This window comes from Atractosteus spatula, chromosome 23 (assembly GCF_055471065.1).
Source record: "Atractosteus spatula isolate fAtrSpa1 chromosome 23, fAtrSpa1.hap1, whole genome shotgun sequence".
Classification (NCBI taxonomy): Eukaryota; Metazoa; Chordata; class Actinopteri; order Semionotiformes; family Lepisosteidae; genus Atractosteus; species Atractosteus spatula.
Genome location: NC_142728.1, coordinates 14,489,523 through 14,517,001, shown reverse-complemented (window position 1 = coordinate 14,517,001; position 27,479 = coordinate 14,489,523). Strand labels below are relative to the sequence as shown.

The 27,479-nt window shown below is 51.2% G+C and overlaps 2 protein-coding genes across 4 annotated transcripts in view; one reads left to right on the top strand and one right to left on the bottom strand.

Moving 5' to 3' along the window:
- Nucleotides 1-34: 34 nt before the first annotated feature.
- lrsam1 (leucine rich repeat and sterile alpha motif containing 1) lies at nt 35-18,797 on the top strand. Of its 3 annotated transcripts, none has more exons than XM_088940673.1 (25): nt 35-152; nt 1,541-1,650; nt 1,937-1,993; nt 2,889-2,933; nt 3,160-3,237; nt 4,182-4,250; nt 5,042-5,126; nt 5,368-5,489; nt 5,959-6,049; nt 6,184-6,308; nt 7,294-7,323; nt 8,002-8,124; nt 8,795-8,934; nt 9,466-9,510; nt 9,633-9,703; nt 10,041-10,140; nt 10,356-10,443; nt 11,549-11,623; nt 12,823-12,903; nt 14,404-14,499; nt 15,195-15,293; nt 15,377-15,508; nt 15,680-15,755; nt 16,640-16,803; nt 16,895-18,797. In XM_088940673.1, exons 2-25 carry the CDS (start codon nt 1,579-1,581, stop codon nt 17,015-17,017), a joined length of 2,187 nt encoding a protein of 728 aa, XP_088796799.1. In that variant the 5' UTR covers nt 35-152; nt 1,541-1,578; the 3' UTR covers nt 17,018-18,797. The 3 variants fall into 3 exon arrangements, with proteins under 3 accessions (XP_088796799.1, XP_088796800.1, XP_088796801.1); XM_088940674.1 differs by having other exon boundaries at nt 50-152; nt 1,461-1,650; XM_088940675.1 differs by lacking the exon at nt 35-152 and adding an exon at nt 218-301.
- A 1,118-nt stretch (nt 18,798-19,915) lies between these two features.
- The window catches only part of fkbp15b (FKBP prolyl isomerase family member 15b), a 31,211-nt gene continuing 23,647 nt past the window's right edge, over nt 19,916-27,479 (bottom strand). Inside the window, exons 25-29 of the mRNA XM_088940672.1 lie at nt 25,482-25,592; nt 24,284-24,391; nt 22,130-22,755; nt 21,569-21,677; nt 19,916-20,554 (exon numbers count right to left, since the gene is read on the bottom strand). Of these exons, the coding sequence (XP_088796798.1) occupies nt 20,474-20,554; nt 21,569-21,677; nt 22,130-22,755; nt 24,284-24,391; nt 25,482-25,592 (1,035 nt within the window). The 3' untranslated portion in view covers nt 19,916-20,473. The remainder of the gene's footprint in view (nt 20,555-21,568; nt 21,678-22,129; nt 22,756-24,283; nt 24,392-25,481; nt 25,593-27,479) is intronic.

Below are 27,479 nucleotides of genomic sequence, written 5' to 3'. Positions count from 1 at the left end.
GTTGTGGCTGAAACAACCACTCCCTTTAGCGGCCATGATGGGTGTGGCTGAAGCATTGACCACACAGTAAACATGACGATCTTGTGATACGGGTTCATATTTCTGTCGGCGAAGAGGTACGAGATAGAGAAAAAAAAACCCAGAACATTAAGGTAAAAAAATGTAAACATACATCTGCGCTTGCATGACCTTTCTTTTAAATGGTAGTGTCCTTGTCAGGAATCCTCTTCTGTCATGGACTGATTTCTCCAGGATACGAGTGAGAGGAAGACGGATGCTCGGATTTATTACATAGAAGGAGGTATCGAAGAAGTTAAATACGGGTTATTAATACTGCTGGCGATTAGATCGCCCTGTTTTGGAAGAATGAACATGCATAGAAAGTCGCCGTAGTCGAATAAAATCCCCAAATGTTCTTACACTTCGTTGTCCTTATGAATCGGTAAATGTTGCAGGGAATTCGCCTTTCAAGACCAAATGAGCGAGGCTGTGGGTTTTATTTGAATGGCGGATTGCAGATTTATGCGGCATTCAAGATGTGATTCACTATATTGTTAGCAGGGGTACGTACAGTGCCAAGTACAGATGGTGTGGTCTTCTGTATAGTTTAAGAAAGGTTGGTGTCGTCCTGGATTATAAACGACGGATTCCGTCCGTCATTGAACAGCACCGAATCTTTCTCCCAGAACAGTTAAGAGTGAAAGGTAGCCGACTGCAGGAGCTAACAGTCATGGGAGTTACTGGTTCTGATCTGACCGGCTTGCTCACGGTCGGTGGGCGGTGGCGCCCAGTCAAAGCCGTGCACAAAACAACGCAGAGACCATTTCGTAACAATAGATGTGTACATGCTTCGGAATTATTATTGATTATTGGGAACCCGGTGCATACGAGAGCAGCCTGTTCCCACCGTGTTGTCAGAATGAGTTGGCGCTGCATCGAATAAATTTAACTCACAGGTGCAAATTCGTTTAAGCAGGGGCTTAGACTAAAGATGCAAAGGTTTTTCACTGCTTTAAATGAGCAGCTTTTATTGTCCCGTTGTATGAGCTGAAATCGTAGCGTCATTGCCAGTATGGACCATAATAAAAAGGATCTGATGGTTAAAGGTTTATATTGACATGCATACATTTCCTAGCGGCTTTATCCAATACTGGGTTGCGTGGGAGCAGGAGCCTATCCCAGCATGCAGTGGGCCCAAGGCAGGGTACACCCTGAACGGGACGCCAGTCCGTCGTGGGGCACACACACACACCCACACCAGGCACCAGGGCCAGTTAACCTACCAGGATGGCTCTGGAATGCGGCAGTTAACTAGGGCATCTGGAGGAAACCCATGCGAACACTGAGAGAACATGCAAACTCCACACAGACAGCACCCCAGGAATTAAACCAAGGGCCCCACCGCCCCAGGTCAAGGTGAGACTGCAGGTCTGATTGAGATTTTCTTTTCTTTTTGCCAGTGTAACAAGATCTTTGTCTCTCCCTGCCTCCTTCTGCCTCCTATCCCCCACCCCCCCCCCCCCAACTCCTTACTGCTCAGAGTACCCACCCTGAGAAAGAGCTGGGGGGACAGACAGCATGCCGCTCTTCTTCAGAAAGCGGAAGCCCAGCGAGGAGTCCAAGAAGAGGCTGGAGTATCAGCTGTGCCTGGTGAGACCGCCCGAGTCGGGCCCCCGTCTTCGCACCCACACTGCATCACAGCTGGGGTGGGGCAGGATCTGATCCTGTGCGTGCGTGCGTGCATGCGTGCGTGTGTGTTGCACGGACAATTAATGCAGGGTGCTGATCACAAGAAACAAAAAATTGCATCCTAGCAGTGCTTTGCATATGTAGCAGATATTAACACCATTATTTCCTATGCCGCAGAGAAATCTGAAAACTGAGCAAATCGCACCAGGGCCGTGTCTGTGTTTGACCTTTGTCTTTGCGTCTGCAGTCCAAGGAAGCTGGAGCAGACGATATCCTGGACATCTCGGCATGCGAGCTGACAGAGGTGAGGCTGCCCTGACACGCGCGCGCGCTGGAGGACACTGGCGTGGGCGCCGTGCTTCTCTCACGCTGTGGAGGCATAAAGCGAGAGAGAGCTGCCTTCGCCATGAAAAACCAGCTCTGCACAGAGCCGGACTCCCTCATAAAGGAGGTGTCATGGCAAAGCAGGTGTAGATTATTAGTAATAATTCCTTACACTTATATAGCGCTTTTCTGGACTCTCCACTCAAAGCGCTTTACAGGTAATGGGGATCCCCTCCACCACCACCAATGTGCAGCCCCACCTGGATGATGTACACTCACCACACACCTGCTCTCAGTGGGGAGGAGAGCAGAGTGATGGAGCCAGTTCAGAGAGGGGGGTTATTAGGAGGCCGTGACTGGTAAATGCCAGGGGGAAATTTGGCCAGGACACCGGGGTAACACCCCTACTCTTTTCGAGAAACGCCCTGGGATTTTTAATGACCACAGAGAGTCAGGACCTTGGTTTTACGTCTCATCCGAAGGACGGTGCCTGTTTACAGTAGAGTGTCCCCGTCACTATACTGGGGCATTAGGACCCACACAGACTGCAGGGTGAGCGCCCCCTTCTGGCCCCACTAACACCTCCTCCAGCAGCAGCCTTAGTTTTTCCCAGGAGGTCTCCCATCCAGGTACTGGCCAGGCTCACACCTGCTGAGCTCCAGTGGGGCTGCCAGCTGTGAGTTACGGAGTGATATGGCTGCTGGCCAATTATTGCTGTTTCCAGAACTGTCACTTTTTCTTTCTCCCTTGTTGGATGCGTCTACATTAACATGGTGCAATTGAGATTGAACTTGGATATACCTCTGCATTGCGAAGTTACAGTACCTGGGGGAATAATGTATTTTCTTCTCTTTTTTTTCTGGTCCACACACCAGGTTCCGGCCAGTGCCTTTTCCACATGCAAGGTTCTGCAGAAGAAGGTAGGACACACGAGTCTCTCTTTGTCGCCTGGGGAGGGAACAGGGGGTTGGGTTGTGCAGATGAGCTGTGGACTTGCCCCTTTCCAGATCTGGTTGGTCCATCTATGAGCCCCTCCTCCCTGGTGACCGGGAGGGGGTCAAAGGTCAAAGGTCGGCGTCTTCCAATCAGTCAAGTGGGACAGAGCGCGCTCAGTGCGGTTTTTTTTGTTCCCCTGTTGTCTTTCAGGTGTTTATTCTTCATAGCAACCAGTTGAAATCCTTGGTGTCTAAAGGCTGCAGCATCTCCTCCCTGGCCACCCTGAGGGTAGGTAAGGGCTTCGGGCTGGTGAGGTACCCAAGAGCTGGAGAGAAAAAAGGAATTAAGGAATCACTGCATATGACTGGTTCATCTCCTTCTCCAACCTCTTCCTTTTATCTGGAATATGGAGAAGGCACTACATGCACCAGCCCCAAGAGAGTGTTAGAAAATAAGGAAATGTGTGTAAACTCCCGTTCTCTGTCCTCGGTTAATCTTCAGTTGTGAATCAGCCGACATTTTGGGCCTGTCAGCCCTTGAACGGAGGACACGGATTTATGCAAATACACCTTATTCCTTCGCTGCCACTGGACTGCTTAAGATTCCCGTTGTGTCTTGGATCACAAATCTGAAGGCCCCTGCAAGTCCTGGGCTGCTGTGCTAATATGTCATAATAATAATAATAATAATAATAATAATAATAATAATTGCTTACACTTATATAGCGCTTTTCTGCACACTCCACTCAAAGCGCTTTAGAAGTAATGGGGATCCCCTCCACCACCACCAGTGTGCAGCCCCACTTGGATGATGCACCAGAGCGCTCCCCACACACACCAGCTCTCAGTGGGGAGGAGAGCAGAGTGATGGAGCCAGTTCAGAGATGGGGGTTATTAGGAGGCCATGATTGGTAAAGGCCAGGGGGAAATTTGGCCAGGATGCCGGGGTTACAGCCCTACTCTTTTCGAGAAACGCCCTGGGATTTTTAATGACCACAGAGAGTCAGGACCTCGGTTTTACGTCTCATCCGGAGGACGGCGCCTGTTTTACAGTATAGTGTCCCCGTCACTATACTGGGGCATTAGGACCCACATGGACCGCAGGAAGCTGACAGGCCAACCACATTCAGTCCAGTGGCTTCAAGTCATTGCTCTGCCACCACTGTCTGTGCAGGAGAGGTCTGGCTCTTCGCTGCTGCGCTGTGACTCAACTGTCTGTTCTCTGGGTCCCAGGTGCTAGATCTGCACGAGAACAAGCTGACATCGCTTCCTGATGAGATCGGGCAGCTGAAGGCACTCCAGGTCAGTGGGCCCTGACGGAAATCAATACAAGCGTCAGTACATGGCAGGAGACTAACTGGCGTTTTTTCCATTCCAACAGGAAAAAACTTTTGCTTAATGTTTGAACGGCCAACGTAACCCTACCATCAATACAAGCCCCACAGTTTAGAGTGACCCACTTATGAGGGACTTAAGTCACAAAGAAATAAGCAGATACAAAGTCTGAGAACTGTTGAAGGGGAACTGCAAGGCTATTTTTATTTTTCGGGGTTAGGAAAAACCAGCACTGAGGAGTGCATTTCACACCACAATAGCAGCAACTTGTAAAACCCCCCCCCAATTTATATCACAAAATAAATTAAGTTTCCAGGTCAGCGCAGCGCCATGTTCTGTGATTCAGAACCGAGGCAACACAACTTCTGGTGAGGCGACGCGGCCTTATTATTGGAAACGAGCAGGCTCGTGAATGAACTGTACCTCTTTTAATCCGGTAGACATATTGCTCTCGATTTCGAGACGGTTTTGCGGGCAAATACTACTTAGTTGTTAACTCTGCCTGCAGATCACGTTGGAACATTTCTGCGGTGAAATGTCTGCTGCACAACCAATTTATTCGCTCATACATCACAGTGCATTAATCATTACAGTAACTAGTGAGCAGGAAGGGCCTCACCAAGGAGGTGAAGCGGCCCTATGACACTGTAAACAAGCAGGCAGTGCTGTAGGTCTAATGTCCCGTGTTATTAATATGGGACTGGTAGTGGGAGTTCTGGGCACACAAGGTCAGGCTGTCCCCTGTGTCTACCCCTCAGGTGCTCAACTTGGAGAGGAACCACCTCCATTCACTCCCAGAATCCATTGGGGACCTGCTCCAGCTGCAGACGCTCAATGTGAAAGGTGAGGGTTCAGAGGTCAAAGTCTGCTTCCGCTCTGCAGCTGTTTCTCGAGTGACGGACCTGACCCGTTTGACAGTCCTTTATTTCCGGTTGTGCAAAAGCAAAAATAGTTGCACATGTTACGGGCTCGACCCGAGAGGTTTATGGTAGAGGGGCACCCAGCAGCACAGTGTGGAAGGCGCAGGGAGCTCTGTGGGCCTGGTATTTGTGGCAGTCAGTGCAGGAGAGCTTTGTCGCCCCAGGGAACGCCCTGACTGAGCTGCCGTCCACCGTGGGCTGGATGGGCAGCCTGCGCACCCTGGACATCAGCGAGAACAACGTGACAAGACTGCCCACTGCTCTGGCCAAAATCCGCACGTTGGAGGTGAGGAGGGGAGGGAAGAGGGATGGGAGGGGACAGGGAGAGGGAGGGGAAGGAAGGGGAGGGATGGGAGGGGACAGGGAGAGGGATGGATGGGAGGGGACAGGGAGAGGGAGGGATGGGAGGGGAGAAGGAGGGGAAGGAAGGGGAGGGATGGGAGGGGACAGGGAGAGGGATGGGAAGGAAGGGGAGGAGGAGGGATGGGAGGGGACAGTGAGAGGGATGGGAAGGAAGGGGAGGAGGAGGAGGGATGGGAGGGACAGGGAGAGGGAGGGGAAGGAAGGGGAGGGGAGAGGGAGGTAACTGGGTGGAGGGTCGTGAAGTGACCACTGGGATTGGAACTTTTGGACTGGGATTGGATTGCCAGTTCAACAGCATCCCTCTTTCCCCGAGCCGGAAAAGGCTGGGGGCGGGGTTTGTTCCCTGGGAGCATTCATCGGTTAACGGGGGGCGTTCCTCTCCTGTCTGGCAGTGTCTGACCCTGGACGCGGCGTCCATGACCTTCCCGCCCTCCGCCGTGTGCTCCGCCGGCACCGAGGCCACGCAGCGCTTCCTGTGCGCGGGTGAGAGCGAGGGGACGGGGGACGGTGGACGGGGGGGGGTTTCCCCACACCAGCCTGTCGGCCTCCCAGTGTCACCAGCAGGGGGCAGGCAGGGCTGTCTGACCTTGTGGCCTCTGGCCTGTCTTCTTCTCCAGAGCTGGGGATGGAGTACTGCCCCCCGTCCCAGTACCTGCTGCCCGTGCTGGAGAGCGAGGGGGGGGTCCCGTCCGGTGACTGCGTCGATGGAGAGGTCACCCCACACACCGACACTGCCTGGGAGGTATGGACACCCCCGCTGGCAGGAGCAGCAGGGTCAAACTTGGTGTCCTGCCTGGGCTTGAACAACCCTGCAGCTCCCCCTTTTCTCATTCCTCCCCCTGGGGGGAGTGGGGCCCTTCCTATATGAGACTTACTCTGGGATGAAAAGCCAGCAGCCAGGTCACCCTGTAACTCTCACCACTGGCAGCCCCACTGAAACTCAGCAGGTGTGATCCTGGCCAGTACCTGGATGGGAGACCTCCTGGGAAAAACTGAGGCTGCTGCTGGAAGAGGTGCTAGTGGGACCAGTAGGGGGCGCTCACCCTGTGGTCTGTGTGGGTCCTAAAGCCACAGTATAGTGACGGGGACACTATACTGTAAAAAGGCGCCTTGCTTCCAATGAGACATAAAACCGAGGTCCTGACTCCCTGTGGTCATTAAAAATCCCAGGGCGTTTCTCGAAAAGAGTAGGGGTATAACCCCGGTGTCCTGGCCAAATTTCCCCCTGGCCTTTACCAGTCATGGCCTCCTAATAACCCCCATCTCTGAACTGGCTCCATCACTCTGCTCTCCTCCCCACTGAAAGCTGATGTGTGGGTAGTGGACTGGCACACTCTGGCTGCCATCACATCATCCAAGTGGGGGCTGCACATTGGTGGTGGCGGTGGGATTCCCCATGACCTGTAAAGCGCTTTGAGTGGAGTGTCCAGAAAAGTGCTATGTAAGTGTAGGCAATTATTATTATTTTATTATTACACATGTAAACGAGGAGCCCAGCCCTGGCAACACTGACAGGCAATCACCAGGATGCCGAACAGAGCTGCTTGCAGTCAAGGTACTTAGAGAACCTGCAGGGGGCAGGAGTGCATCTCTAGACAGTAAAGTATTTTAAGGTCTGAGGAGCGTCTCTGATTGGGGAGGGTTGGAAGATGAATGAATAGAATAGTTCGAGAACTCGGCTTGTCAATTGGTAGAAACGCTGTTTCTTCTCCAACTTTCTTTTGCAGAATAAGTTCCAGGACTATGAGAAGAGAAAGGTAAGATTGCCCTTTTAGTTCCTTGTTCTTGTACAGTTTTCCTGCAGGGCTCCTCCATGTCTGTACCCAGATACAGATGAGAGGAGGACATCTCTAACCCTAGCCCTCTGTAGACCTATAGCAAGCAATCTCCTTGGAACTTCCCCCCCAGAAAGGGACAATTCACAGCAGCCGATCCGGCGTGTCTTTGTCAGTTTGGGAGCTCCTGGCCTGACCCTTGTGAACTCAGGATCAACATGCAGACTCCACATAGACGGGTCTCTCTCGCCCTGTGTGTTCATCAGTTAGTCAGTTCCCATGTGTATCTCAGTGGACAGGGGCATGAAGGTAGGGGGTGTTAGTCTGTCACCCTCAGGGCCTTCTGCCCCCATCTAACCCTGTGTGTCTATCTCCTTACCCCTTGCTCCAGGCCAAATTCTGTTTCAAATGCGCTCTAGTGGATGCACATTTCCAAAATCTATGTTGGATATCGTAAAAAGGGACACATTCGAAAACGAAACAAATCAGAACTTAATTGGGACGTGAATTGCCAGCCTCTTCCGTTCCCCTTCCCCGTGAGCCCATCGTGATCACTGTGTCCGCAAGCTGCTATCCCCAGGGCGGCCACCAGGGCGGCGGCGGCGGCGGCGACGCACCCCTCCCCCTGACCTCGCCCTGCCGTGTCTCTCTCTCTCTCAGGAGCGGAAGCAGATGGAGAAGCTGGAGTTCGAGCGCCGGCTGGAGGAGGAGCAGCGGGAACAGACCGAGCTGGTGCTGCAGAACAGCTCCCGCAAGGAGGACATGCTGCAGTCGGTCAAGCAGGTGACGAGCAGCGGATGTCGGGGTCGGATCGGGCGGGTGGCGATGCAGCCGGCCACTGTCTTATTTGCAAAACCACTGATGGTTATGATGCCCCCTGGAGCCATCTTGGTGAACTGGCCTATAACTCACTACTGGCCCACTGGAGGTGTGAGCCTGGCCAGTACCTGGGTGGGAGGCCTCCTGGGAAAAACTAAGGCTGCTGCTGGAAGAGGTGTTAGTGGGACCAGTAGGGGGCGCTCACCCTGCGGTTTGTGTGGGTCCTAATGCCCCAGTATAGTGACGGGGACACTATACTGTAAACAGGCGCCGTCCTTCAGATGAAACTTAAAACCGAGGTCCTGACTCTCTGTGGTCATTAAAATCCCAGGGCGTTTCTCGAAAAGAGTAGGGGTGTAACCCCGGCGTCCTGGCCAAATTTCCCCCCTGGCCTTTACCAGTCATGGCCTCCTAATCATCCCCATCTCTGAACTGGCTCCATCACTCTGCTCTCCTCCCCACTGAGAGCTGGTGTGTGGGGAGCGGACTGGCGCAGCATCCAGGTGGGGCTGCACACTGGTGGTGGCAGTGGGATTCCCCATGACCTGTAAAGCACTTTGAGTGGAGAGTCCAGAAAAGCGCTATAGAAGTGTAAGCAGTTATTATTATAATTATTATTAATCTGAACCCACAGGAGCAGCAGCGGCTGGAACAGGGGCTCTGGCACCAGCAGAAGGCTCTGGAAGTGGACCGGCAGCGCCTGCTGGCGCAGGTGAGGCTGGCGGAGTCGAGCGTCACCGGGCGCATCACCAGGCTGCTGCTGGAGAACAAGAGGTGAGGGGCGCGGGGGGGGGGGGCGGTGGGTGGGGTGCGCTCGGCCCACGTTGCAGAGGAACGAGGATGCTCTTCCGGTCAAACTGGGGTCTCCACCCCTGGTGCTTGAGAGCCTCGTTTGGCCTGGTGTTAGATTAGCAGTCCCTACAGGCCTGGGGAAATTAATGACAGCCGATGGCGGCCGACATGTTCAATTAAGCGATTTAGAGATCGTCTGGAACAAAACTCTGAATATCCTGCAGCTCTCGTGGATCAGTGCTCCCTTCATTGAAATATTGAGCTAGCCCTTAAGTAAACGACTCCTAAAGTCCACGGGAAATTAAACCCCAGCCGATTACAGGCAGCATGTTCGATTGGGCAGTTTAGAGAATATTACTGTTTTACAGTTGCTTAAATGAGTGTTCTTAATCATGGCTGGGGTGCCCTGTGTGAACCTCCAGGACTAGGGTGCCAATTAAAGATCAGCTTTTTGGTCTGGATTTTGAAGACAGGGCTCAATCCCTCGGACACGTGCCACTTCCTGTGTTTCAGACAGAGGAAGAGCGCGGAGTTTCTGCAGGCCCTGGAGGAAGACCGGTGAGTGATGGTCTCTCGCCGCTTCGGGTGGTGGCCAAAGAAGTGGATCAAAAATGACAGGAAGGGGTCGGCTGGTTACGTGCTCTGCTTGATTGACACCGGCTTTTCACCGGCTTTGGCAGGATGCGCGTGGAGCGCCTGATGGCCATCACACAGGAAGAGGCGGAGTCTCTGCGCAGGAAGGAAGTGGCAGGTGAGAGGGGGGGTGGGGAATGCAGGAGCAGGATTCTGATATGGAATGTGGCGTGCTTGGTATTGGGACAGCGAAGCCGCTTGACTTGAATTGAGCTGCTGCTCCCAGACGAACACTGATCTCCCTCCTGCGCTTCACCAAGTCGATAGGTCGGACGCTCCAGCTCGTGTATCCTAAATCCCGCACAGATGATTCTCTTGGCATGATATCGTTCTTATCTCAAGCGTGGCCAGAGCAGAGTCCATACCCTGTGGATGCATGCATGATGTGCACTTCCTTGGAAAATGATGAATGGTAAATGGAAGCAGCTGTCTCCTCCCCTTCCCCATCTGTCCAGCGGCCATGCAGAAGATGCTGTCGGAGAGCTGCTCCCTCAGGATGATCCAGGAAGTGTGTGAGGCTCGCCGGAGGACACTGGTGTCCCAGACCTGCAGCAGGTGAGAAGGAAGGATTCGGGGAATGGGGGTTGGGCGAAGGGAATTTCACAACGGATCTGTTGGAACCCTGGGATCGATACGAGAGAGACGAACCACAAGCGCAGACTGGAGTGCCCAGGGGCCTCGGGGGACGTGGATTGCGATAATTAAGAGTGCAGGAGCCCGCAGGAGGGGAGGTCTGTGACTCAGCGATTCCTTCCTCTCTTTCTCCGCAGCCTGGAGTCCCTGGACAGGAAGTTCGAACAGGTGCTGTCACTCCAGCAGCTGGACAAAAACAGAGCCATCAGCCACATCCTGCAGGAGGTAAGCTCCCCGCCCCTGCCAGCATCTAAACCAGGCCACTCACTCGCCCTCCTCCTCGGCGGGCATGCTGAAGCTCGCACTCAGATGCCCTGCTATGTGGTGGGTTTACTGTCCCACAACATAGGATACATAGAGATTACAGAACATATTCCATTTCAGCAGCTGTAGAGGCACCCTAACTGGCTGTCACCCCCCATTGCTTCACGTGGGGTGATTGCTACCCTGCAAACTGCCTCCAAACCATCAACCAGGTGGGGGGCTGCACACTGGTGGCGGTAGTGGGATTCCCCATTACCTGTAAAGTGCTTTGAGTGGAGTGTCCAGAAAAGCACTATATAAGTTATCATGAATTATTATTGTTTTTGTTGTTATTGTTATGAAACCTGAAGGTTTAACAGTTTCCACAGAGGCATCATAGCTATAAAATGATATACCTTACCTGTATACCTAAAGTGCACGTACATGACTTGTTTACCATAATGACTGCAAAGGCAACATAACTGAAGGTAGGTAAAAGAGTGCATATTTGGTCATCTTCCAGACTCCCTGACCTCCATTCTCAAATGATATCATACCCAAGAGTGCTTGCTCCTGCTGTCTGTTTACACCCAAATTTACACCCATTTGCTGTACATGTGTTCCCCTTGGGTCTGGGAAACAGCTGGATGTGCTACAGGTACTGAAGACGTGCGGACATAAATATGGGATGACGGGCTTTCTCTTTGTGTGCAAGCTTTCCAACTAACTCTTCTGCTCTGGCTCCCAAGATGAGCTCAAAGCATACCACACCTCTTCGATGACTCTGTTGTCAGGAGGTGACTGAATGCTGATTGCGTGGCAGCTGTAGGTTAGCTATGCCAGTACACAAATGCTGCACATCTAAATCCAAAGGAAAACCTCTCCCTGTGTTTATATACGCTGGTTGCTAAGTTAGGACAGGTGTTGTCACAGTAAGCACTTCCAACTCCTCAGAGAGGAAAAGGAGAAAACCTGCTTTTTCCAGCCAGGACAGCCAACGCGGAATGCACAGGTCACCCGCCTGTTGATCTCGCGGGGGCAGGCCATTTCCGTGCTGTGAAAATGTGCTCTTTGTCTCCCCCCGCAGGAGGAGATGCAGAAGGCAGCGTTTGAGACACTGCAGCTTCAGAAGGACAGCATGCACTGCTTCCTGCGGAATCAGGTGGGCGTGGTCACACACCGGCTCCCAATAGCACGCGAGGTGCAGGTGGAGTTTTCCCACAATACACCTTACCCTCCAATAGGAGCGAAGGGGTGGGGTCAAAGAGCATTCCCATATGCGTCTCCAAAGTTATTTAACGTCACATGCAAGATAGTGTTGAGCGACGGGAATTAACATTTGACATGAAAAAGACGTCGTTCCTTTTTAGCGGTACGGATTTGGCCAACCCTGTGTCTAATTAGAAACGTTCTGCATCAATTTACTCTATATTGACATTTGGCATCCTAGATGTTCAATTTCCAGTATCCCCTACTCCAGTCTTCCACATTCAATCTGTGAGCGTAACATTCACTGTAATCACAATCCTTACAGTTGAGTTCTGGGGGCTGTGTGTAACTAATGGCAGCCCATAAGCACATTTACACTGTTAGGAAGGGTGAAAGTCTCACCTGTAGGGTGGATTTTGGAAGCTGTCGGATGTTGGATGGGGCTGTAACTTGAGCGTACCGAAACTCATGAACCATGCTCATCCTCGGTCTTCTGCTAAGAGCGGCATCCTGACGAGACTCTCGCCTCCAGCCATCATCCACTGACGTTTTCAGTTTCGTTGTTGAGTGTCCCCGCTTTGTGAACTGACACATTTTTTTGCATTCCATCAGCTCCCCAGCCAGCCAATCCCCCCCTGTCCCTTTCTTCCGATGAGCTTCCTCCGTGGCCAGGAGGAGACATCCCGGGTGCTGTGTACTGTAGAAACTGTAGACACAGGGTCTTGATTGTGCATTTCCCCTAGGGCCAATGGTCCCCTGCTGGGCACAGTGCAGCGTAACACTGCCCCCTGTTGGCCATGATGTGTTACTGCAAAAAAAAAACCCAACCCTGTTCTTAGGTGTGCAGTTCCTGTTCAATACATAATCAATTTCTAAACGAGGATGCATACAATAAAATAGTTTATATTGTTGTATTTGGTTTGTAGCTTTATGCTTTCACATTAGTTAGAGGCTTGCTTTCTATAAAGATCACAGAACAATTGTGCTTTAGATTAAAAAAAAATGAAACCAGAATTTAATGGCTAAAAGAAAGAAAGAGACGTTTTTTTTTTCTGGTATTTAACTGAGTGAAACTGATATTAAAAGTCTGCTGTGACAGCACACCCCAATGTCAGTGCTTACAGTTCACACACTGTATTTTCATGTTTCTAGATTAGGTTAATAGAAGCTGAGTTAATGCAGTTGACAAAGCTGGAGGTTAAGAGGCGAGATCTGGACACTGAGAATATGCAGGTACGTTCTTGACCAATAACAAAAAATCGTTGCTGGGCAGAGGACTAGGGGCAGAAGTAGTGCGCATGACTGACAGCTAAGAGCACCAATCAGAAGACCAGAGCTTTCCCGTAGTTCTCCCCACGCAGCACACGCTACTTCCTGTACCCAGAGTGCTCCGTGTTCTCTGGGATCGGCGAGAAGCAGGAGTAGTGCCAGGAGGAATTCTCAGTTCTGGCCTAGGGAATTCAGGGAATGGGAGCTGGACTCACAAAGGCAAGGCATGCATTCCCATCTAGAACTGTCATTGCTTGTTTAATTTTGACTTCTGAGCATGAAACAGTTGCCATGTGTTCTGACTCATGACTTTGATGTAAAGAAGCCTTTCAGAGTTAGAGCACTGGCTGTAAAATATAAAAAAGACAGTGTAAAAGTAATGGATGGGTATTCCTACAGATACCCGTCCTAGGTTTATACACCTGGCCCAGTTATGACAGACGAGGACATAAGAGAGCATCTTGTTTACTTCTGATGTCATATTTTTCAGATTATTGCAGGATTGTCCATTTTTAATTTTTTGAACATTTACTCCTTTCTTCTCTCCACTCTCTATTTTTATATTGTTAATATGCCCCGCTTCTGTGACATCACTCTATCCCTTGTTCCTCCTCTGTGACATCACTCTATCCCTTGTTCCTCCTCTCTGACATCACTCTCTCCCTTGTTCCTCCTCTCACTGTGCCTCACCCTCCCCAGTGGAACACGCCATGTTCAGCCCATCTTTCCGGGTCACCTCAGCCCCTTGGAGCAACACAGCACAGAAGAATATTAATTACGATACCAATACCTGTGTGTGTCCTGGCTCCTGTTTCAGTAGTCTTGCACGTGTACGAGTACGGCATGCTGTGTGTGTTTTCCCCATCACCTGTGCACTGAACAATGAACAGAATGTAAGCAGCAACAGAAATACAGTCAGTTGTCAGTAAGTTACACTGGAGAAATACTCACTCCCCTTTTGATCTTGCAGAAGAGAGCTCAGGCAGTAAATAACAAGCGTGCCCTTACCTTTCCAGCAGTGAACCATAACTGTAAGAGTTGATCATCTCTGCAGAATGATACCTGACTAGGACACAAGAGAACACACTCCCCCAGTGTAACACTGTCCCCTGAACCCAGAGACAGACTTGCCCGGTTTGATCTATCCCTCTCGTTCAGTACTGACACACTCAATTCTCACTCTCTAGCTCTGTCTGTATCTGTGTGTGTGTTTGTGGGATCATGGGAGTATGGAATGAATTGTGCGAGTCAGGAACAAGCTGCCTAGCCATGTGGTTGAAGCTGGGACCCTGGCTTCCTTCAAGAAACAGCTGGATGTGATCCTGGGATCATATAGCTACTAACCTTACCAAAACAGGCCAGATGGTCCTGCGGCCTCCTCATGTTGTAGACTTTCTTGTGTCCTAATGTTTTCATCTGCCCACGTGGGCCCTGCCTGTGACCTGTCTGTCTCTGTGTGCACAGGAGGTGCTGAGTGAACAGCGCACTGCGCTCAGTGATCTCCTGCAGCAGCTGCTCAAGCAGAGGGACCAGCGTGAGACGGAACTGCAGCAGATTCTGGTGAGCGAGGAGGGGGCGGAGTCTCATGGCAGGGGGTGGGGTCTGTGGCGGGGGGGAGGAGTCTGGGCTGTGGACAGGCAGGTCTGACCTACAGAGGGGGAGGAGCCAGTGTTTACGGGAGGCGGGATCAGTAAGGTTTTGTTTTTTTTTCCCCCTCTGGAATCAGCAGGTATGTTTCTTTCAAAGCCCAGTTTTGGCGTTGCTAGCACAGGTTCCCCTTTTAGCTCGGGGGGGGGGCAATGAGAACAGCAAAAACACAGTGTCGAGCTGTACACCCTGTACGCTTTACAGTGCATTGCGGGGAACATCAGTGTGCATTGTAGAAGCAATGTCTCTGCTTCTGCCGCTCGCCCTCTCACAAAAATCTGGAAAGTTGCAGGGGTCACTGATGCAAGGGAATCTTTAAAAACTGTAGCCGGTGCAGCTCCAGTGGTACTGGGCCGTTAGTGTGTCACCACAAGGGGAATGTCAGGATCTGGCAGGCAGTACTAAGACTGCAGGGCACGACCTGAAGAGGCAGAATGGGTGTGGTGCACAAGCACTGGGGGGGGGGGGGGGCTGTGTGGGGTCCAAGAGGAGCTGGAGCAGGCCTTCAAGTAAAGAGTGGGCAACTGGAAAGACCATGCATGGAAACAACGCGGCAGGGAGTGGGGCCGGCTATAACGTCTTCCTATCTCATCCCCCCCGTGTCCCAGGTGGAGATGGAGCTGAAGAGCGAAGCCACGCAAGAGAATTACTGGCTCATCCAGTACCAGAGACTCCTGGATGCCAAGCCGCTGTCTCTCCGCATGCAGGCAAGGCCCATCTCTTCCTCCCTTTCTCCCCCGCGCCCCTCTCCCTCCCCTCTCTAACTCCTGCTCCTCCCTCTCTCCCGAAGGAGGCCGGGGTGGAGCAGGATCTGGTGGATCTGCTGTGCAAGCTCTCCGCCCAGCAGTACCTGCCCTTGCTGGCCCACCACCGCGTGACCGCGGAGATGCTGCGACACATGACCCCCGCGGACCTGCAGAAGGTGCGGATTCGCTTGAGGGGCGGCGCGTGTGCATGTAGAACCGGCATAGGTGCAGGAAATACGGCTCGCACCAGGGCGAGCGTGTGGCTGAGTAAATTGCGTTTGGCGAGGAGTGGTGTCGGTGTGTGGTATTAAGAGTGCTCCTGTCACCTGCTCTCTCCCTGTGTGCAGATGGGCATCAGTGAAATGGGGATACAGAGGGCACTGCTGAACTGGGCTAAGGATCGGGCAGGAGCACCCACTGCAGGTACTGAAGGACTGACCCCCCCTCTGTACAGAGTTCTTAAAGCAACGTAGGGCTTAAAGGGGAACTACAGCCCAATTCCCCACACTGGTGATCAGATCTCAACAACCAAACAAATGGACAGTATTGCAAAATTTGACAACCTTTCCCAATCAAGTGTCAAATTGGAACTTTGTGAAAGTGCTGGATAGCCACCATGTTGTTGCAGGCAGAGGGCGAAACTCCCGTTCATGCCACACCCTTCCTGCTCGCTAGTTGCTATAAGCAAACAAGAATCCAGATCTCCTAACAGCGCGAATTCTTATGAGTGTATTTTAGTTGTCTGGCACGTTGCTCTTTTGAATGGGAAAAAGCATGTTTACAGTGCAATAGGGCTGCTTTAGCATCAGCAGCAGTTGTGCTGCCTTGTTCTGAAGCGCAGACAATGATGGCAATATTGCAGCGGCACATACATTCAAACTTTGCCTCTTTTGTTAGTTTCATTGTGGTTTGAAATGTACTTCATCGTTGCCGTTTCATTATGACCCCGAAATGTAAAAAAATAGCGTTGCTGTTCCCCTTCAAAGAAAGAGTTTGCATTGAGGAGTGCATTTCAAACCACAGTGAAAGTAAAATGGGCACAGTAACTTGTCGAACCTCCGAGTTACATCACAAAAAAAGACGAAATTTCCAGGTCTGCACAGCACCATATTCTGTGACTCGAGAACGAGGTGACCAAACTTCCAGTGAGGTAACATAGCCATACGATAGGCTGGGGAGCTGCGTCAGCAAAGCTAATAATAATAAGCCGAGCCATGTGATCGCTCTATGAAAACATGACACATCTTGGTCTTTAACCAAATCTGCAACGTGAAGATCAGAGTTTTGTTCTTGCTCTCTCCTTACAGGCCCATACAAAGATGCACAAAAGGAAGAGGTAGCAGGGCCCTCAGTGCCCAGTTCCCCAGAGGTCCCCAGCCGCCCACCGTCCCCAGAAATATTGGTTCCTAGTGCTCCCAGTCTGGATGAGAGTCCGGGGAGCTCGGAGTGCGTGGTGTGTATGGAGAAGGAGGTAAGGCTCTTGGGAGGAATCTCGGGAGAGATTCTGTCTCCAGGTGGTTGGATACAGTCTGGGCTGACGCGTTTCCCTCTCTCTCTCTCAGTCGCAGACCATCTTCCTGCCCTGCGGTCACGTCTGCTGCTGTCAGGGATGCAGCGACGCTCTGCTCTCCTGCCCGCTGTGCCGTGGCGAGATCGCCCAGCGCGTCCGCATCTACCGCGGCTAAGGGGGGGGGGCGCCACCCTCCACGGCCGCCTGGAGCTCCCCCCCCCCCCCTTCCCCCGCTGTGCACGTTTCACGCTTCGTGTGTCGCCCGACCAAACACTTGTACGTCCAGGGGTGAGAGGGGCCAGGAAGCAGGAAGTAGTGGAAGCAGTGCTGGTGCATTAGGGCCGGTTTTCTCCTCCCCCCCTGGACTCCTCCCAGTGAGGCTCCTCTGTGTCTTCCAGCGAGCTCTTTCCCACCTGGCCTTTAACACAGGGGTGTCAAACCCACCTCCTGGAGGGCCTGGAGTCCAGTTAGCGCATCTTCCAACCTGAGTGGTCAATTAAACTTATTTTCTTACACTTCGGGGGTGAGCACTGCTGCCTCACAGCACTGGGGCCTCAAGTAGAGGTCTGCACAGGCATGAAATCGAATCCCGTACGCGAGACCTGACGGAGCCCGACTGGTACTGCCAAATTTGGAACCTGAACCCGGTCACTCCCCGAGCGAGTGGACACACGCACACATGCACGCATGCAGAGGGATTCTCACAGACGCGTTTTTACAGTGCTCTGCTCTGGTATTTAGGTCTCCCCGACTCATTGGGCATTTCGAGTAGTTCTCCCTTTGCGAGTTTTCGTTTTATTTCATCCACTGTGAACGGTTAGCTAGCTAGGCTCTGTTACACACATGTACGAGAGAGAGCACGCGCAAAATGAATAACAAATTTCTTCTAATAAAAAATAAATGTGAAACATAAAATAATAATTCATCATTAGAAAACAACGCCGAACCAACCCGGCCCCGAAGCCTGAAGTCGTATGTGGAAAAACCGTAGCAGAGCTCTAGCCCCAAGTTCAGTTCCGGATGTGGCAGGGGGTGCTGTACGTGTGGAGCTTACATGTTCTCCCCGTGTTCATGTGGCTTACCCCTGGTTTCCTACCACTGGCCAAAGATACGCTGGTAGGTGAACTGGCTCCTGGGAAAAAAACCTGGCCCTGGCGGGAGTGCGTGTGTGTTTCTGTCTGTGTGGCCTCTGATGGACTGGGGTCCCATCCAGGGCGTACCCCATTTTCTGTCCACTGCTCCCCAGGATAGGCTCTGGCTCCCCCCCATGACCCCAAGACAGATGATTTGTCTAGAAAATCGACCATCTTAGACCTGTACAGGACGTTACTAAAGATCATTTACAGACGATGACTCAAAACGTTCAGAGCCAGGTTATAAGTATGACACTTTTAACGTTAATTTATCAGACCAAGAGCTCAGGTTGGAAAAAAAACAAACACGAGAGACTCCAGGACCAGAATCCAATACTCCTGTTTTTAAGGTGCACCATGGAATTGCAGGTAGAATGTTTCCAAATCCTGCCCTGACACACAGGATGTGCAGGAGGTACAGTAGCCTTTCAGCAAAGTGCCCTTATTTATTGCCATTTTTTGCCTTGAATCCTGCATGGTTTCTGTTACTACACATGTACATGTACTGTATAAAATCGCAGCATAAAGCACTGTCATTGTGATGTTAAATTAAAGATGCAAGCGGCGTTGATGGCATCAGCCCAGAACGCTTTGTTGAACAGTTGTGCTTTAAATCACACACCCCCTTGGGTGTTGGCATAGTTGAAACTCAAAGGGATTTTCAATGCAAATGTGTCCTGCTGTAACTTTCCCTTTACCACATAAGACAAAATGCTGTGAGGCTGTAGGGGCAGAATGTGAATTGTTTCAAGCCGAATTTTGACACCTCATGTGATTGTATTTGTCATGCCTGTTCTTCTATATAAATGACGATAGCAATTCTATGCTTGGTGCTTCATCTTCTTGCCAGATTCCCAGAAACAATTTAAAATCCATCATCTCTTGGGACACAACTACAGTATTTCAACACGCCCACTGTTACAAAACCTGGGACGGCCAGTCTTTTTTTTTTAATAGAAGCCAAGAATTTCAAAGGCTCTGCCTTGTGCGTAATATCAGTAACCCACGGGCTGCAGGTCTTGCTGGCAGTCTTGGTGTGCTGTGTAATTAGCAGTTGGTATCTGCAGGGCAAGAGGTTTTCTAGGGTTCCGTAAGATGTGGCCATGCTTGGAGAAGACGGGAGAAAAACAGCCAAGTGATGAAATAAAAGGTGAAGCCTGCAGTTTGGAAATCGCTGGCCTAACTGAATGGCATGCGAGTTCATGAAATGACTCTCGTTGGTCCCAATGAAAGATCAAAAAAGCAGGAACTTTTGTCTGACCTCATTCAACCTTAATACCTCCCGAAGCCCACTTCTGGGCACCAAATTTGTCCTAACCCTAACCGGAGGGCTGGGGGGGGAGTGAAAGATTTGTGCAGACAAAAGGAAGGAGTTGGTTGAAAATTCGGCCAAGAACAAAAAGGAGCAGACTAGACCCACAGAGTCACTTTGTCACACTCCTATGTATTTATTTGAGATTTATTTTGTATTGCTGTACGGATTTTAATTTTTCGTCTATTCTGATGTCTGTTTTTTTGCTCGTCTTGGGCTGGACTGCTGCGACACATCAATTTCCCTTCGGGATCAATAAAGTCTTATCTTATCCAGAGGGGGATATCGGACACTCCCGAAACGGAGCTCATTTCAAACCGGGTTGGGCTGATGCTGCCGTTCGTATCGTCAGAGAGTCGAGTACCTCTCGGGTATGTTGATCCTCCGTCTTAAAAAGCCGCTGCTTCCCCTGCAGGGGGACGTAGCCCCCCCCGGCGCCTCGAATCTGAAGATCCGGGCTGGTGAAGAAGCGAGATAAATCGGGGCTGCCTTCATCCCGAACTCCCGACAAGTTGACCCCCAGCACGAGCGAGCAACTCTCAGTTCACACCCTCTGTTCTGAATAGTTCAGTCTCCCCCACCAACCCCCCGTTATTTTAAAGACAAAAGCCACAGACTGGACCACAGGTTCGTTACAGAAGTGATTTATTGGCTGTAGGGCTTAAAACAGTTTTAAGTGCCGCCCGGTTCGCTGGGTGTTTTTTTTTTTAACTAAGGAGGGATGATTTGCCGGCAGGCGGGGGGAGTAGCCAGCCAGGCCTCCAATCCCTGCCTGCGCTCTGGGGGCTGTCCGCTTTGCACAAGTCACATCCCCCATGATCCTGTTTTGCATCTCATCGTCTTTGTCTTGATTCAACCCCCCCGACCCCACTCCCCCCCCCCCCACACCAATTTCTGTTCACAGTGGTTAAACCGTTTTACCCTCTTGGCCATCTTCAGCGTTACCCTGTCGGTTTCCATGGACTGTCCGGGCGCACAGCTTTCCGTCCCGGAAAGAAGGGGAGAGGTGATCCGTGGTCGAGTTCATCCCAGCGGGGTGTTCCGACAGGGCTCCTGTGGGGGGGGTGTGCGGCGAGCAGTTCGATATTCAGTCCGGACGCCCGGCGTCTTCCGCCAGTGTCGCGTGATTCCAGGGCGGGGGGCAAAGGCTGTCAGATCGCCGGGCCGCGGGTCACTTCCTGCTCCTTCAGCTCATCCAGTTGAGGTCATCGTCCTCGTCCTCCTCGTCGTCGAACAGAGGAGCTGGGGGAGGGCGACCCTTGAGGCTCTGCAAAACCAGTCACGACATACAGTAGCCAATCAGTAGCCGCTTCCTGCATCGTCCAATCAAAAGTGCGGAAGCCCGTCAATGCCAAAAATGAATACGTTTAATAAGCATCTGGTTTAAATGTCAATTTGTCTTTCCTCTGCGGCGCTAACAGGCTTCCCTACGGACAGCTTTATATAAGAGAAAAAAAATTCTCTTCATTTAAAAGGGGAACTGCAGTCCCAATTTCTCGGACTGTTCGTCATAAAATGACGATGTCGCAAAATTTTACCAACCACAAAATCCTGAACTAGGCGACAGCACTGTAAATCGCAGTGTGGTCACAAAACCCCTGGTCTTGCCACGGGTGAGAGCAAGAGTTTGCGAGAATCGCGCCGTGAGCTGGCCCTTCCTGCTCACTAGTCACCAAACTGACTACTGTACTGGGATGTACGAGCGGATAAGTGCAGGTTGTGCAGCCGACATTCCACTGCAGAACGTTTCCAATGTGATCTGCAGGCAGAGTTAACAAGTTAGTTCCATTTATAAGCAAAACCATCTTGACGTTGAGAGCAATACTTCTTTTCTAAAAGAGCTGTATTCACAAGCCTGCTTGTTTACACTGTCACAGGGCTGCGTCGCCTCACCGGAAGTTTTGTTGCCCCGATCTGAATCGCAGAACATGGAGCTGTGCCCACCTGGAAATTTAATCTATTTTGTGATGTAAATTGGAGGTTTTATAAGTTACCGCATGCATTTTACTTTCACTGTGGTTTGAAATGCACTCATCAATGCCAATTCCTTCTAACCCTGAAATATAAAAATAGTGCTGCAGTTCCCCCTTTAAGGAAATAAGCCTCTTTCTGCCCACTGAGCTGTACTGTAATATTCTTATATCCCTGAACAAGCCAAGAGGAGAGAGGCCTACAAGGATCCATCCAGCTTCAGATCACAGTACAACACATGATCCTTTCAAACACCCCCAAACCCCTGCAGCTACCCTCCACAGCCCGGGGACCATCACCCCTTCCTCACCAGCTCGTCCTCCTCATCCTCGGGGGGCGGGGGCGGTGGGTTTGTTGGCGCCTTTCTTTGGAAAGGGACGTCTTCCTCCCGGTCCCCCTCGGCCTCTCCCACGAGTGTCCTGCACGTGACAGAGCAGGACGAAGGAGGGAGAGAGAGAGAGAGAGAGAGGTGAAGAGATCAGTGATTCAGAAAGAGAAGGGTGGAGAGAAAGTATAAGAGCATGAAGTTATCGTTATATACATGCAGGTTGGTGCGATGTATATATACTGCTTTTGATAACCTACTGTAAACATCCACACTGGTTGCTTTCTGAAGGCTAATTATTGCACGGAGCATCATGCATAAATATATTAGTTACGGTCTTTGTCAAAGCTTTTTTCCCCCTCTCTACAGCTTTTAAAGGACGTCATAGCTGTGAACCCTGTCCTCTGCAAATACTGGATGTAGGTACGATAAAACAACCCGGGAATGGCGCTGTACAGGCCCAAATCCAGAAGGTGGCGCCACTCGGCCCATCAGTCGCAGAGCTATTTACTCCCGCCAGGGAGAGCTCGTCTCGTCTAACCTCACCTGGCACTGTCCTTGGCTGGACTTCCAGTCTCTCCATCGTCCTGCTGCAGGGGGTCTGGATGTGGCGCAGGCCGTGTAGGGGGTCCCTGGGAGGGACGCAGTGCTGCCCCCTGCTGCCCCAGATCTGCTGTGGCTTCGGGTGCCTCTCCTGTGACCTCGCCCTCCGACTCCCGGCCTGGAGCAGGCAAAGGAGGCGGGCTTTCCGCAAACCGCTTGTCCTCCGCTCCCTCCCCGAGATCCTGCCCTCGTGACGGGGTGACATTTTCTTCCTTTGGCTGCCAACCGATTGCCTCTCCCGACTCCTTTCCTTTCCGCCCCCCTGTGAGCTCCTCCTCTTCCTCCTCCTCCTCCTCCTCCTGCTGCTGGGCCGTTCCTTGTTTCGGGACCTCCTCCGCCCGCCCAGGATTCTCCCCTTCCAGCCTCCTGTCTGGTTGGTGCGTTTCGCCTTCTCTTTCCTGCACTTCCTGTTTCGGTTCCGCCTCTTCCTGCTTCTGCCCATTCCGTTGCACTTCCTCTCTGGGCGCCTCGTTGGGCGGCTGCACTTCCTCTTCCTGCTCACCCTCACTCTCGCTTTTACCCGATGATGCGGCCTCCTCGGTCTTGGTCAGCAGCTGCAGGGTCACGCTCTGGGCAAATGGAAAATCGGATCACAACTCTCCTCGCAAATGGCAAAAGCAGGAAGGCTATGCTGAAAAGAGTTTATGTACAAATACAAGATGATTCCAAGAGGGATTTTTTTTTTAAAAAGCACTTTTTCCATTCCCAATGTACTTGCTTGTCATGGAAATATAACTATCAAGGAAGCCACAAGAGAGAGTTCTCACCTGAGTAAGGTCTTTATTTCAATATTGCAATATTGGGAGCCCTGCTGCCACTTCGCAAAGTGCAACCAGAGACTCAATTTGTTACAAGCAGTACAGGGTTTTTATAAGACGTTGAGCTGTAAAAAAGTTCAGCACTTGGTCCCTTCTAAAACTTCCCCTTTCTCTAAGAGAAAACAGATTACATCATAGAGCGAGAGAAGAAAAACTAGATTTGTTATTCAAAGCTTATCAGTTACTTTCAGCTAATTCTAATGACCCAGACAGCATATATTGTTTTGGTACATTGTCTTCTAAACTAACCTAAACAGTGTACTTTGTTGACAAACTGTTTTCTAAAATTCTGCATGTACTGTAGCACAGCAGTTACATCCTTGAAATATATTATCTAAAAGCACCAATATATTTTTTTCAAAGCTCTCTACATTTTTAAGAATCAATTTACTTATTAGATTTCCACTTCATGCTGCACATGAATAGTGCACATCCTGCAACACAGACTGTAGGACTAACCACAGGACAGGGGAACTGCAACGCTGTTCTATTTTTATATACATGATTAATAATATACATTTTATATTTATTTCAATTTGATTTTTTATTTCTGGGTTTGAAAGAATCAGCATTGTTAAGTGCGTTTCAAACCGCATTAAGAGTAAAACGTACACATTAACTTGAAAAACCTCCAATTTACATCACCTAAAAGACAAACCTTCCAGGTCTGCCCAGCGCCATATTCTGCAATTCAGAACGAGGCAACAAAACTTCTGGTGATGTGATGCGGCCTTATAATTGTAAACGAGCAGGTTTGTGAACGTACCGTATCCTCTTTTAATCCAATAGAAATATTGCTCTCATTATTTTGCTGACAAATACAGTACTGCTTACTTGTTAACTCTGGATCACGTTGGAACAGTAAAATGTCTGCTGCACAAACCTGTACTTATTTGATTGTGCATCACAGTATATTAGTCATCACAGTGACTAGTGAGCAGGAAGGGCCAAATCACGTTGCAATCCGTGTGAACTCAAATGTGAGTTTGCAACAACATGGCGACTTGCAGTTCTTTCACAAAGTTAGCAGTTTTGTGCTTATTTGTGCTCAAATTCGTAACATTTCTCTATAATGTCAATGATATTATTTTAATGAGATTCAATAACCGGTCTGAGAAATTAGGACTGCAGTTCCCCTGTAAATGAGTCTGCCTCATGGCAGCTCAGAAGTCAGCAGTAAGTGTGCCTCTTAATACGTGTCCCTTTCTTCATCACCCTATCCTGCGAAAAGAGGGGGAGAGGGGAGGGGTGGGGTCTAGGAGGTGCTGGGCAGGCCTACCTTGATGGTGTTGACCAGAACCCCCAGAACGGCGCCTCCTGTGTACGTTTCCTGCAGGTCGAACTGGCCCCGCAGTGACTGGAACACCCCATTCATCACCCTCTTCACCTGTACACAGAGCGTCGGGGTCAGGCTTTCACTAGATCACACCAGGCTTCCACCTGCAAAGTCTAGGTCATAGAGCTCAACTTGCTCTGTTGAGCCCTTCCTGTTTTTTTAAACAAGGGACTGCCCAGCTCGGATGCCCTCGGTATGCCCTGTGTGCAGCTGTGTGCTCTGTACAACCTGTGTGTCATTCTGTGTGTGATGGTACAGTAAGGTCTTGACATTCGCGATGGGTCAGTGCACAGACCGTCGCAAACTGCCAACTTCACACATGACCAAGTCCACCCCAAAGCTGTCGCATAATGTACGGCATATTGCGACAGCATGTATATGCTGCAACATATACATGCTGCAGCATGTAACTATACATGTAACAGGTGAGGCTGCACATTGGTGGTGGTAGTGGGATTCCCCATTACCTGTAAAGCACTGTCAGTTAAAAGTTATAAGTAACCCTCCCTTGTATGATAACGAGAGATAAATGATAAAGTACTAATTTACTGGCTTTAAGCTAATTTAAATAACATTCATTGGCTAAAAGACACAACGGTAATCATAAACGTGTAGTAATCAGTGAAAAATAATAACGCACATTTCTGTTTCTCTCTCTGCCTCCGTGATTAGCACACCCCACTGTAATGAAAACAGGCAACGAAGCTACTGTCCGGGCTGTCTGACAAAGTCATCTGCAGCCTGTCATTCCCCGCACTGCTGACACAGAGCCTGCAGCGTTCATTACAGGATTACAATACGACCAAGCGGAGATGTGGAGGCAGGGAGCAGGGAGAAGCCCATCCACTCACTAGATTTGTCTCATGATCCTAGTCTATTGTGCAGCAAATTTAAAAGTTGCGGTTAAGACTAACTTGTACTGTTGTTGTACTGTATTATTGTTTTAAACCTTATGTTTAGGAGCTCTTGAGGGGCAATACAGGTTAATTCAATTCAATATTTCCTTTAAATTAGAGCCTTTGGCTCAGTTTCATCCAGCTCTGCTCTTCTTTTGTCAAGACCCCAGACTCGGCCAGACTGAACCGCGACTGAGTGAATTCGCGAAGGTCAAGAGTAACACAGGCCCGTCCGGTCCCCTCACCTCCCCAGCGGTGTCCAGCTGGGTCTGTTCCACCAGCTTCTTCTCCAGGCTGGCCACGCGGGCCTCCAGCCGCTGCCTCATCGCCACGGTGCTCTCCTGCAAGCTGGAGTACTGGGAGAGAGAGGAGAGAGAGGGTCGGACAGGAAGTGTTAGACGCAGGTCTCAGCCGGAGTACTGGGAGAGAGAGGAGAGAGAGGGTCGGATAAGAAGTGTTAGACGCAGGTCTCAGCCGGAGTACTGGGAGAGAGGAGAGAGCGGGTCGGACAGGAAGTGTTAGACGCAGGTCTCAGCCGGAGTACTGGGAGAGAGGAGAGAGCGGGTCGGACAGGAAGTGTTAGACGCAGGTCTCAGCCGGAGTACTGAGAGAGAGGAGAGAGCGGGTCGGATAAGAAGTGTTAGACGCAGGTCTCAGCGGGAGTACTGGGAGAGAGAGGAGAGAGAGGGTCGGACAGGAAGTGTTAGACGCAGGTCTCAGCCGGAGTACTGGGAGAGCGAGGAGAGAGAGGGTCGGATAAGAAGTGTTAGACGCAGGACTCAACCGGAGTACTGGGAGAGAGAGGAGAGAGAGGGTCGGATAAGAAGTGTTAGACGCAGGTCTCAGCCGGAGTACTGGGAGAGAGAGGAGAGAGAGGGTCGGATAAGAAGTGTTAGACGCAGGTCTCAGCCGGAGTACTGGGAGAGAGGAGAGAGCGGGTCGGACAGGAAGTGTTAGACGCAGGTCTCAGCCGGAGTACTGAGAGAGAGGAGAGAGCGGGTCGGACAGGAAGTGTTAGACGCAGGTCTCAGCCGGAGTACTGGGAGAGCGAGGAGAGAGAGGGTGGGACAGGAAGTGTTAGACGCAGGTCTCAGCCGGAGTACTGGCAGAGAGAGGAGAGAGAGGGTGGGACAGGAAGTGTTAGACGCAGGTCTCAGCCGGAGTACTGGGAGAGAGAGGAGAGAGAGGGTCGGATAAGAAGTGTTAGATGCAGGTCTCAGCCGAAGTACTGGGAGAGAGAGGAGAGAGAGGGTGGGACAGGAAGTGTTAGACGCAGGTCTCAGCCGGAGTACTGGGAGAGAGAGGAGAGAGAGGGTCGGACAGGAAGTGTTAGACGCAGGTCTCAGCCGGAGTACTGGCAGAGAGAGGAGAGAGAGGGTGGGACAGGAAGTGTTAGACGCAGGTCTCAGCCGGAGTACTGGGAGAGCGAGGAGAGAGAGGGTGGGACAGGAAGTGTTAAACGCAGGTCTCAGCCGGAGTACTGGGAGAGAGAGGAGAGAGAGGGTCGGACAGGAAGTGTTAGACGCAGGTCTCAGCGGGAGTACTGGCAGAGAGAGGAGAGAGAGGGTGGGACAGGAAGTGTTAGACGCAGGTCTCAGCCGGAGTACTGGGAGAGCGAGGAGAGAGAGGGTCGGACAAGAAGTGTTAGACGCAGGTCTCAGCCGGAGTACTGGGAGAGCGAGGAGAGAGAAAGGGTGGGACAGGAAGTGTTAGACGCAGGTCTCAGCCGGAGTACTGGCAGAGAGAGGAGAGAGAGGGTGGGACAGGAAGTGTTAGACGCAGGTCTCAGCCGGAGTACTGGGAGAGCGAGGAGAGAGAGGGTCGGACAGGAAGTGTTAGACGCAGGTCTCAGCCGGAGTACCGGGAGAGAGAGGAGAGAGAGGGTGGGACAGGAAGTGTTAGACGCAGGTCTCAGCTGGAGTACTGGGAGAGAGAGGAGAGAGAGGGTCGGACAGGAAGTGTTAGACGCAGGTCTCAGCGGGAGTACTGGCAGAGAGAGGAGAGAGAGGGTGGGACAGGAAGTGTTAGATGCAGGTCTCAGCCGGAGTACTGGGAGAGCGAGGAGAGAGAGGGTCGGACAAGAAGTGTTAGACGCAGGTCTCAGCCGGAGTACTGGGAGAGCGAGGAGAGAGAGAGGGTGGGACAGGAAGTGTTAGACGCAGGTCTCAGCCGGAGTACTGGCAGAGAGAGGAGAGAGAGGGTGGGACAGGAAGTGTTAGACGCAGGTCTCAGCCAGAGTACTG